The sequence below is a fragment of the Vicugna pacos genome, chromosome 22 (assembly GCF_048564905.1).
Source record: "Vicugna pacos chromosome 22, VicPac4, whole genome shotgun sequence".
Classification (NCBI taxonomy): Eukaryota; Metazoa; Chordata; class Mammalia; order Artiodactyla; family Camelidae; genus Vicugna; species Vicugna pacos.
The window spans coordinates 28,057,732-28,068,302 of NC_133008.1; the positions used below are offsets into that span (position 1 = coordinate 28,057,732).

General features: G+C 49.4%; 1 protein-coding gene and 1 non-coding gene across 3 annotated transcripts in view; one reads left to right on the top strand and one right to left on the bottom strand.

Moving 5' to 3' along the window:
• INSR (insulin receptor) overlaps window positions 1–5,170 on the top strand; it is a 112,687-nt gene extending 107,517 nt beyond the window's left edge. For both annotated transcript variants that reach the window (XM_031689832.2, XM_031689833.2), the window contains exon 22: window positions 214–5,170. In XM_031689832.2, coding sequence (XP_031545692.1) covers window positions 214–568 — 355 coding nt within the window. In that variant the 3' untranslated portion in view covers window positions 569–5,170. The remainder of the gene's footprint in view (window positions 1–213) is intronic.
• A 2,354-nt stretch (window positions 5,171–7,524) lies between these two features.
• TRNAA-CGC (transfer RNA alanine (anticodon CGC)) lies at window positions 7,525–7,597 on the bottom strand. The gene has a single exon. It is a non-coding gene; the product is annotated as a tRNA-Ala (tRNA).
• Between the last annotated feature and the right edge of the window lie 2,974 nt (window positions 7,598–10,571).

Sequence of the window (10,571 nt, forward strand, 5' to 3'; positions counted from 1 at the left end):
CCGAGGGGCAGCACCAGGACGGGCCTTTCTGGATCTGGTTTTGGGATGAGGCGGGGCCCGTGGCTCTCTTGCCAAATCACCTTTCAGCCGCCGTAGAAGTGCGGCTTCTGCCTGCTGCCGTCGGCCGTCGCGGTGGGTGTGGACCGCGCGGCGGGGCCTCTTGGCGGTGGGGGGACCCGGGGCTCACCCTCCACGTGCCCCTCCGTCCCACAGCACCAACCTGATGCGCATGTGCTGGCAGTTCAACCCCAAGATGCGGCCGACCTTCCTGGAGATCGTCGACCTGCTCAAGGACGACCTGCACCCCAGCTTTCCCGAAGTTTCCTTCTTCCACAGCGAGGAGAACAAGGCGCCGGAGAGCGAGGAGCTGGACATGGAGTTTGAGGACATGGAGAGCGTCCCGCTGGACCGGTCGGCACACTCGCAGCGGGAGGAGGCCGGGGGCCGGGACGCGGGGTCGGCGCTGGGGCTGAAGCGGGGCTACGAGGAGCACATCCCCTACACCCACATGAACGGGGGCAAGAGGAACGGCCGCATTCTGACCCTGCCGCGGTCCGACCCTTCCTAACGGCCCCTGCGGGGCGCAGGGTTCCCGGCTTCACCTCCTTCCGGTTTGAAGGCCTGCAGAAAACTCAGGACTTGCACACGACTCTGCCACAGTGTCAAACGGAGCTCGGAGATCATGGCGATCCATTTCTGTTCATCTGATGACTTCAAAACACATCGGTTCCATTGCCAACTTGACTCGTCTGAGAAGTTAACTGTGAACATAGAGGGGAAAGGTTTCCACCGCTGCTGTCCCTTCGGGCCACTGCGGTTTCAAGCCAAGATGCTACTTTTTCGGTAGATTGAAAGAAAGCACCCGTTTTTACTTTTTTTTTTTTTTTTTTTTTTTTTTTGCTGGTGTCTGAGCTACAGTATAAAACATAACACTTGTTTGTGGAACAAAAGTTTGAAAGAAAGAAAGAAAACCCTGTCCAAGTAGAATTCCAAGCTTTGTCGAGTGGGCTTCGAGAAAGTTGTTCTCATCCAGGCTGAAGGATTTTTTTTTCCTTCACAAAAATCAGTTCCTCAAATTGACCAATAGCTGCTGCTTTTGTACTTTCGATAAGGACCTGCAGTCCGGGTGTGTGGCGCACGTGTGTGCTTGGGCGTGTGTGTGCGGGTGTGTCCAGGTTAGGCGCAGCTGGCGTGTGTGTGTGGAGTGTGTGCGCACGCCAATCATTTGGGCTGAGTTGTTGCTTTGGGGATCAGCTCATGAAGGTTCTGCTTTTCAAGTACGTGAGCCCTTGGTCCCCCGCCTCCTTCCTCCTTCTTTACTGGGAGACTGTGCCCTCAACAGGTTCTTCTTTTGTCCCAAGTCTAGCCTCAGGAGTCTTCTCTCCCTTAACTTTGGTGAAAAACGTTTTCCGGGAGCCGAGGGAGTCCTTTGGAGTGATAATGGATCTTTACAAGACCAAAACAAAGCCAGGACATTTAAAAAAAAAACTGAGATGATAAGAGTTTTGAGAATATATTTGTAACATATTTAATTTTTGAAAGAAATCTCCAGCATCAGCCTCCTAAGTTATTGCCCCTTTCCCGGGGTGGGGGTAGGGCTTGTGGGTTGGTCTGCCTGTGTGGGGAGGGGGAACGAGGCACCAGTGGCCTCTCGGTGTGGTCTTAAAGGCATCTGTTTTTCTGGGAATAAAGCCACGTTAGCTGCTAACCCTTCTGGACGTCGTGGTGAGGCCACGCGGAGGGTGTGGGCGACTGGGTTTGATGGATGCTTTGGTTTCTGCTCGGGTAAGCTGAGCCCTGCCTTCGAACGCGCGTGTGGCTCTCGGATCCTCTGGTCCCCTGTGTGTACCTCTTGGGCTTCCTCAACTGGGTGGGCACGTCCTACAGTTACTGTGCAAACACAACAGAATCGGACCCCAAAGTGGGACAGCACGGATGGCCTCTGAGAACACTAGCAATATGAAGCAAGATGTGCCTGCGGTCCCCTCCGCCCTCAGGGCATCCGACTGTCCTCAAAACTGACCTCCCAGAAGCTGCTCTGTGCCCAGTGACCTCAGCTGGGCCAGGTGTGGGGCCTGAGCCGAACCCTCAGGTGCTTACGATGTCGCAGTCCCTAAGAGAGTGGAGTCTGCAGGAGAAACCAAGGACCTTCAGCGCTACCGAGAACTTCCGAGTGGGCGTGAGTCCACAGCTTCCTCCCTCAGGGGAGAGGATGACAGCTGCTCAAAGAGAGAACACGGTGAACTCCTCACTCTGGTTCATCGAAATCGTCACCCACGGGTCATCCCTTGAGTGCATTTTCTCACAAGGTTTTGCTTGCTTCCTTCTCTTAAGAGCTGTGGGCTGAAGAACAGGATAGAGACGCAATGGCGACCTCTGAACCTTCTCAGTTCTTGATTAAGGACACAGGTAGACACACATCCCAATTGCCTATTGTTATTTATATGATTTGAGAAATCTCAGCATGTAAAATACTTCTGGGGAGTCTCAGCGATTGGGTACAAGGAGCTAGAGTACAGAAATTATTTTCACCAAATTTATTTTGTACATATAAGAGGGTCTGTACGTAAATTAAAAAAACACATACCCGTAGATCTAGGTATTTTGTTCTTTCTGTAGTAAATTTGTAGTGGCCATATACTACACTAGCAGCAATTTTCACATTTTTCTAATTCAGAAAGGTTTTCTTATATTAGGGGAAAAATTATTTATTTTAATATATAAAAATCACTGTAAAAATCACTTTCGTAAAAAATGGAGTGCATGTAAATTTTTTTTCAAAGAAAAAATAAACAGGTGAATGTGGGCTAATGATTTTTTTTTCCAGCACAGTCTACCTCAGTGTGCTGTTAGGATGTGGTTCAATCATCGACATCTTTGAGACTTCAGAATTCTGCCTGGATCCGATCTGAATCAGGGAAAATTGCATCAGCTGATTCCGAATGCCAGGGACCAGCAAGAATTTTGAGGGAGGGAGTTGGGCTGAAGTGTGGCTTTCATATGAGCATAGATCCTTTTTTTTCTGGCTGATAATGTTCTTCTCTGGATTTAATCTTCCCCCCATTGACACTGTGCTCTCCAAACACGAACCAAGTTCCAGGCCATCATGATGTATCTGATGTGTGGGGGACGCCCTGGCCTGAGTGCCATCCTCTGGTGAGGGACGCTCCCCGGCTGGGGCAAAGACAGGCTGTGATGCAGGGCCAGCACCCCCCCCGTCCCACAGCATCCTTCTGGTGTGACCACCAAGGTGCCCTGGGCTCTGCATGGCTTATTTCCATTCCTTTCAGGCTGAGTTTTTTTTTTTTTGGAGAGGGGCGTGTAACAAATTACACTCATGGGCACCTTGCACACAGACACCCAACGTGGTGTCTCTTTTATTCTCTGAGTGAAAAGGGGGCATGTTGGGAAATCTCAAACCAAAACCCACCATGCTGAACGCATTTTTTAGCAACAAAACCTCGGACCCCTGTATTGTGGTTTGGTTGACCACAAGCTGATATTATTTGACCCTGTGGGGCTTTGAGAGCCCATGTGCTAAGTCTGGGCAGGGCCAGCAGGGATGCCGTCATCCTCAGCAGACGTCACTGCCCTGACCATACCTCCCCACCTGTCCTGGAGAGGTACCTCAGAGCACTGGGCCTGCCCTGTGTGAACGGGATGTCCCCGCCTTCGTTTAGCTGTCTCTCTTGCTGCAGTGAAAGAGCAAGCAGCCTGGAATAACTGCCTCCTTTTTACATCAGATAATGTTGACTCACTCTGTAACAACAGAATTTTGGTCCTAGGAAGTCATGGATGTCCTGGAGGGTTGTAGTGATGGGTTACAGAAAAAAAGCAACAAAGCCAGCTTTGGTTGACGCTTTTTGTTGTTTGTGTTTTTAAAGATGTCTTGCTGTTTCTAAAACTCTTTTTTATTTGTGTGGCAAAATCCACATAGTGGTTTCTCCCTGGACCAGTGATGTCAAACACACATCTGGAAATGTTTGTATCCTGGGAGCTGTCCAGGGTGTTTTTCTGTCATTTTAAGCTGGTAAGAAAGGGGTGAAATGCTGCTGGTTCTCTGGATAGACAGTGAGCACAACTGAAAGAAAACTGATGCAAAGGTCTGCACATACAATTCCATGGTGGTTGGGGACTGCCACCAACTGATGGACAGATCTTCCACTTCCTCCAGCCAGAGCAGACGGTCTGCCGTGAAACGTGCTTGTTGGGTTGGGAGATGTTCCTTGGCAGCAGCGATAACGTTGGCCAGTGGGCAGGAACACTGTCAGGGCTTGGCCCGTGCTAGCCACCTGCATAAGTGATCTGTGTGCTGTGCCCTCAATGACAATCTTTTTTCTACTTCGTGGTGGGTGGAAGTTGGGGGTTAAATGTCTCTCAGATGCCACTTGGTGAGTCATTGACACCTCAGACTATTTAGAAATTATGGTTTTGTTGGGAGTGGGGGATAGGAAAATGCTGATTGTTTAGAAATGATGCACGTAGGATGGTGTACCTTCAGAAAACCTTCCAGAATGTTCTTCAGAGTATTGTTGGGAATGCAAAGAACAGATTGGCGTTTGTTCTTTCAAACACATGAAAGAATGCAATGGATGTTCAGAGGCTGCAACTGGAGGTGAATGTTTCCTTATGAGGTCCCCCAGAAAGGGAGGGAAATAATGACTTTTTGAGTTCACTGTCACCTCATAGCAGTCAAGGTTCAGAACCAGCCTCCAGCCACATTTTTATTTGGGTGTGGCCCCTAAAAATCCTTGTTGAAACTCAGATCATGACTCTGGGGCTCCTGGTCCCATCTGAGAAGGAAGGCAACACCCACCCATCTCCCCGCCAAGAATGTACGTCCACACACACGTTCAGGAATGGCTTGTTTACTCTGCTGACCTTGTGTGCCTGGTGGGGGGGTCCAGGCCCTGCGTGTCAGCAGCAGACACCCATCCGCCGTCAGCCACGCAGGATCAAATGTGCCTCGGCTTAGGCGGAAAACGACTCGGAGACACAAAACCCACCAAAAGCTCAATTCTAATTTTTTTCAATGTTTTCCTAAAAGAGCCAAGTAGCACCATGTATAGAATATGCCTTTTTGTTTTTTGGATATTGAAATTGCTCTGCATGTAAAATATGGGATAATTACCTGTTTATATGAAAATTCTGAATAAATTATCTGAGAATACTCTTGCTTCTGTGTGGTGTCCAAGCAAGGACCTGTAACTATGGGATGGGCTGTTACTGGACACCTTCTGGCTGGTTGTGGGTGTCTGTCTGGAGAGGGGACAAACCCCGCCGGTTCATCAAAACACTGAAGCAGGAAGTTAAATATTGTTACCAGCCGGGCTGTTGCTCCATTGGTACATACCTGTACAGTTGAACCAACCATTTAAATACTGAACTATTTCTATGCTAGTTGGTAAGTAACTGCTCCCTCAAGGACTCCAACCTTCCAAGAATCCAAACACTTAAGTGGTTCACTAGAAGAATGCCAGGGGGACCACCCCCCTCCCCAGGACCTTGCTCCATTCCACCATGCTGGAGACTTAGATGCTAAATTTTTTTTATATACATATATTTAATTGAAGTATAGTCAGTTTACAATGTTGTGTCAATTTCTCATGTACAGCATAATGCTTCAGTCATACATGAACATACATATATTCATTTTCTTAATCTTTTTCACTACAAGTTACAAGATACTGAATACAGTTCCCTGTGCTATACAGTATAAACTTGTTTATATACATTAGTTAGTATCTGCAAATCTCAAACTCCCAATTTATCCCTTCCCACCCTCTTCCCCACCCTGAAAACCAAAAGTTTGTTTTCTATGTCTGGGAGTCTGTTTCTGTTTTGTAAATAAATGTCTTTTTTTTTTTTTTTTTAGATTTCACATATAAATGATATACAGTATTTTTCTTTCTTTTTCTGGCTTACTTCACTTAGAATGACGATCTCCAGGTCCATCCATGTTGCTACAAATGGCATTATTTTATTCTTTTTTATGGCTGAGTAGATGCTAAACATTTTTAATGTTATTCTAAGTGGATGGCCAGGATGGTGTTTGCTTTGTCCTGTTGCCCAAAGTGGAGTCTGCAGCACGGTGGGAGGGGAGGGCTGCCAGAGGGTTTGGATACAGGGAGGTGTGAACCAGCTGAGAGTCAACAACAGCCCACACGTCTCACTTTACCCTTCAATGATTGAAGATGATAGACCTTCCTTCATCTGACCGTAGTGAGGATCAAATAAGGTAACGTTTATCCTTCACGCTCCCTCCAGGATGTCCTTCCCACACCTTCATACCCCTCCAGGATCCCCGTCCTCCAAGAAGTTGATGCCCCTGCTAGGTGGTAGCCTGAATTGTGCCTCTCTGGGTTTGTGAAATTCAGTAGAAGCCTCTTGGACAATGGAGGCTGGAAAGAGTCTCCCCAGGAAAGAGTCCCAGGGATGCTTCAGTCTCAGGGTGAGCAGGTGGGTGGTGGGCTCTCGGCCCAGAGGGGCCACTTGGACTCCTCAAACTCCTGGCTAAGTGATGTCAGTGCAACTTAGCAGGGGCCCTGGCTCTGCCCCAAATGTGAACAGCACAACAGGTGGGACAGCGGTCATCAGCTTGGTGCACAAGCAAGAGGAAGCACATGAGAACACTGGTCTCTCCAAAGCACTCCATAGAAGAGGGAAGTGATACTCTGGAAGGGATGACAGGGTTGTGGGGTGGTCCAGACTGTGTGTGATGAGATCTAAAGGTTCTAGCCATTGATCTCCAACCTCCCTGGATGCTGCCAACCCTTCCCCTGGGGCCCCTTCTCCCCATGGAGCTGACGGCGCTGCCTGGAATTGGGTCCTTAAGGTGACTCATCCAGAATCGCAAACCCCAGGCACCTCTAGAAGCCCTCGTTATAATCAGAGCCTTGCAGGATGCCACCACGGTGACCCACCGTAGCTGATGCCGTGGTACACCACACAGACCACGTCTTCAGAACCCAGGTGCTCACACTTCCAGCTGCCAGGAAGGCTGTCTGCTGGGGACTCACACCTGAGTCCCTTTGCCAGCACTCTCCTGGGCTCAAGGGAGCTGCTTTGTCCAAGGTCATGTCCCTTCCCTAGGGGCAGCCACATCTGGCAATGGTCCAGGGTACAAATGCCTGACCCCTGTGCCTAAATGCATGTTATGGGTCCAACTGCAACCCCTCTCCCCTCCAAAAGATACATTCAAGTCCTACTCTCTGGACAAGGGGTTGTTGAGCAAGTGAGTACAATTTTTCATCCCTTGGGGTGATCAGTGATCACAGTGTCATGGCTACCACGGCTGTGACTCTGAAGAGACCTCCCCTTCTTCAGAGTGAATACTTGTATAATTGGATTCTAGAAGATCAATTTATGGTTCTGAGTGGGAGGATAAAAGAAGTCAGGTGCTAATTGGCTTAAATGTCTAACTGGTGATGATTGGTTTCAGAAGATGGACATATGTTAGCCATCAGGGGGGTCTTTTTTTGGGGGGAAGGTGAGGAAATTAGGTTATTTATTTAATTTTTAAAATGGAGGTATTGGGGATTGAACCCAGGATCTTGTGCATGCGAAGCACGCACTCTACCACTGAGCTATACCTTCCCCCTGTCCCAGGGGAGCCATTTGGATAAGAGCTTGAAGTCACGAGGAGATGAACAGACGACCCTGCTGGCCAGCGCCAACATACAGTTCACTGTGGTCATTAACTGTTCTTGCTTCGTTATCTGGGTTGCGAGCAATGAAATGAACCCGAACTGCAGATGCTTCCCATACGCTATGACCAGTTTTCAGGGCTCACTGACACCACATCCTAGGATCCCAGATTCTTTTTCAGCCTCCCCGTGTCCATTAGGACCACCTGTTACCAAAATGGGACTTCACCTCCCTCACACTGATGCCTGTATGGAGCATTTCCATCTCCTGCTCCTGCTCTGCTGCCGCTGTTCTGTAGAAGTCAGTGCGTGTTCCAGCGCACGGAGTGACGCGGGGTTGGGGGGTGGGAATTTTATTTGGTGCTTTGTAGCTCTGGGTTTGGGTCCTCTGATTAGTTGCTACATATGTTGAAACTCCTCTGTGGGCTAGTTAACCAACGTGTACACTACGTGGAATCAAGATCTGCAGGTTATGAAACAACGTACTGCCTCGCTGGTTGTGATCCTTGGTTCTAGGAACAGCTCGGTTTGTTGATGAAACACTGCCATCTTCAGGGACTATTCTGGAATTAAAAAGGACACTCCAGAGATGTTTTTGTTGTCAGCCTTTGGAAAAATGGATCAAAGTAGCAGAAAATCATAATTCAGATGGGCCAGCGGGGTTACAAAATCAAGATGAGGAGGAATATTTCAGATGGTGTTTGGGTTCTCTCTCTCTCACAGTGGAATGGTTAAGAGTACAGATTCTGGAGTGAGACTGTCAGCTTTTTAATCTCTTAGGAGCTGTGTGACCTTGAGTAAGTCACTTAACCTCTCTGTGCCTTCATGTCAGTTTTCTCATCTGAAAAATAGCGCCGTAACTCAGGTTCTTTGAAAAGCAGACACTAAAACAGAATCAGATGTGTGGATAAAAGGGGAAGGAGCAGGAGTAGCTCTCAGGACAGTTCTGAGAAAGTCTCCATAAAGCCGACAGGAGCGCCCCAGAGCACAGAATGCTTGTGAGAGGAGCCCTGCCTTGGTGAGAAATGACCTGGCTCTGGTACTCCCGTCCCTCAAGCTCAGGCATTGGTTGGGAGCAGCCCAGGGACAACGTGGCTTTGGTGTGAACCTCCAGCAGGTCTGAAGATGCGGCAGCTGGCGGTGGTCAGTTTGCGGTACCCTCCCCTCACCCCATCAGGTGAGATCTGAGCAGTGCACTTCCGTGATGAGCATAAATGGAGATAACAGTATCTTCTTCATAGAGATGCTGTGAAGGGTGAGTGAGTTAACACCTGACAGCCCTTCGCACAGCGCCTGGCTACGAAGTGGGAGTTTATAGGTTTTCTATCGCACTGGGGAAGCAGTGCACATTCCTAGTTTATTCACTCTTTTTCAGAAGGGAGTTTGCATTTTGATCAAATGCCGAGCCGATGGCTTCTGTCTGTCCCTCCCCATGCTGCTTCACCCTGTTCTCTGCCCCCAAGAGGCTGATCTACGGTGGATGCAACAGGGACCCTTGCCCTCTGGCTTTGGTGGGTTCTGACAATGACATTCCTCCTCATCAGCAGGGTGGAGACCTGGCGGGGGGTGGGGGAGGGAGGAGAACGAGGGGCAAGATGGTCATTTTCCCGGCTCACTTCTGGCCCCAGGCTTGGCCTCAGCAGCTTACAACAACACTCCTTCTTCCCAAGCTGCGCGGAATTTGCAGGCTGCCTCCAGCTCCACTCCGCGTCCTGTGCAGTCCAGGGTCCAGGCTCGTGGAGAAGTCGGGGAATGAGCAGACAGAGGGGCTGTATATTTAAAGAGCATGTTCCATTTTGGAATGTCTACCTCTGGACTTCCTTCACATTCTCTTAGAAAGACAGATTGCAGGGTGCTCTTCTTTTATATGAACCCCCTCAGTTTTTTTTAATGCATGTTTAACTCAGGTCTGTTAGCTTGACTCTTGAAGGAATGGTTACTGTAGGGGCAGCTGGAACAAGCGACAGGGGTAAGGCCCAGAGGCTCTGAAGAGATGTATTTAGGGTCTGCACGTACTGAGCACGTTTTAAAATTTTCCTGTACTTTAGGATGCGTTGATATCTTGCTGATCTAGAAGAGGCGGCCCTCCCAGGGCTGGCCAATTCGTAGACGCCGGACAAACCTTCCTGGGAGTGCGCCTCTCATATACAAACCCACCAATCCAGGGTCCATACCCCCACCCACCTCTTTTGACTCTCACATGAGTTAACATTCTCCCTGCTCTCAATCACCCCAGGGCCGGTATCAGAGAGCAAGGGACCATCCCTACAGCCCAGAGCTCCCAGAAATTATTCAAACTAGCCAGTCCTAATATTGCTTACCCTGCCTTGCCTTTCCCATGGAGACCACAATAAAGGCTCATTGCCCATGCTTCCTGCCACTCCTCCTGCCGCCTGACCCCCCCAGGTACCTCCCTGTGCTGCCCTGTGTGGCACGGACTGCCCCATCCTCTTGGGCACTGTGAGTAACACACTCGTCTCTCAAAGGCAGTTGTCTCCACCTTACCAGACCTGCTGAAAATGAGACAGGCTGGGACCTGGGGCCTTTTGCTGCAATGCTTGCACCTGGACAAACGTCTCCTCGAGCAACAGAATACAAAGAAACTACAAGGGACTAAAAACAACTGTGTGCAGCTGGAGCAAGTTATGAACAACAAGATACAAAAAGATCAAAAACCCAACTGTCACTTCAGAGGTGTCAGGAGCAAAAGCAAGGTCCTGCACGTGATCCCTGCACACAGCACCACCAAGGGGGTGGGCAGATCATCTAAGCCGCCCCTCCAGCCTCACCCACCGATCTGCTCCCATCCTCACCTCATTTCAGGGACCAGCTCACTACCCACCCCCAGGGAGCAAGCAAGGGAGCCTGTAACTTGTTTTCGCTCCCTTGCGCTGAGTCCCAACAAAGCCTTGCCTGAATTTCTCG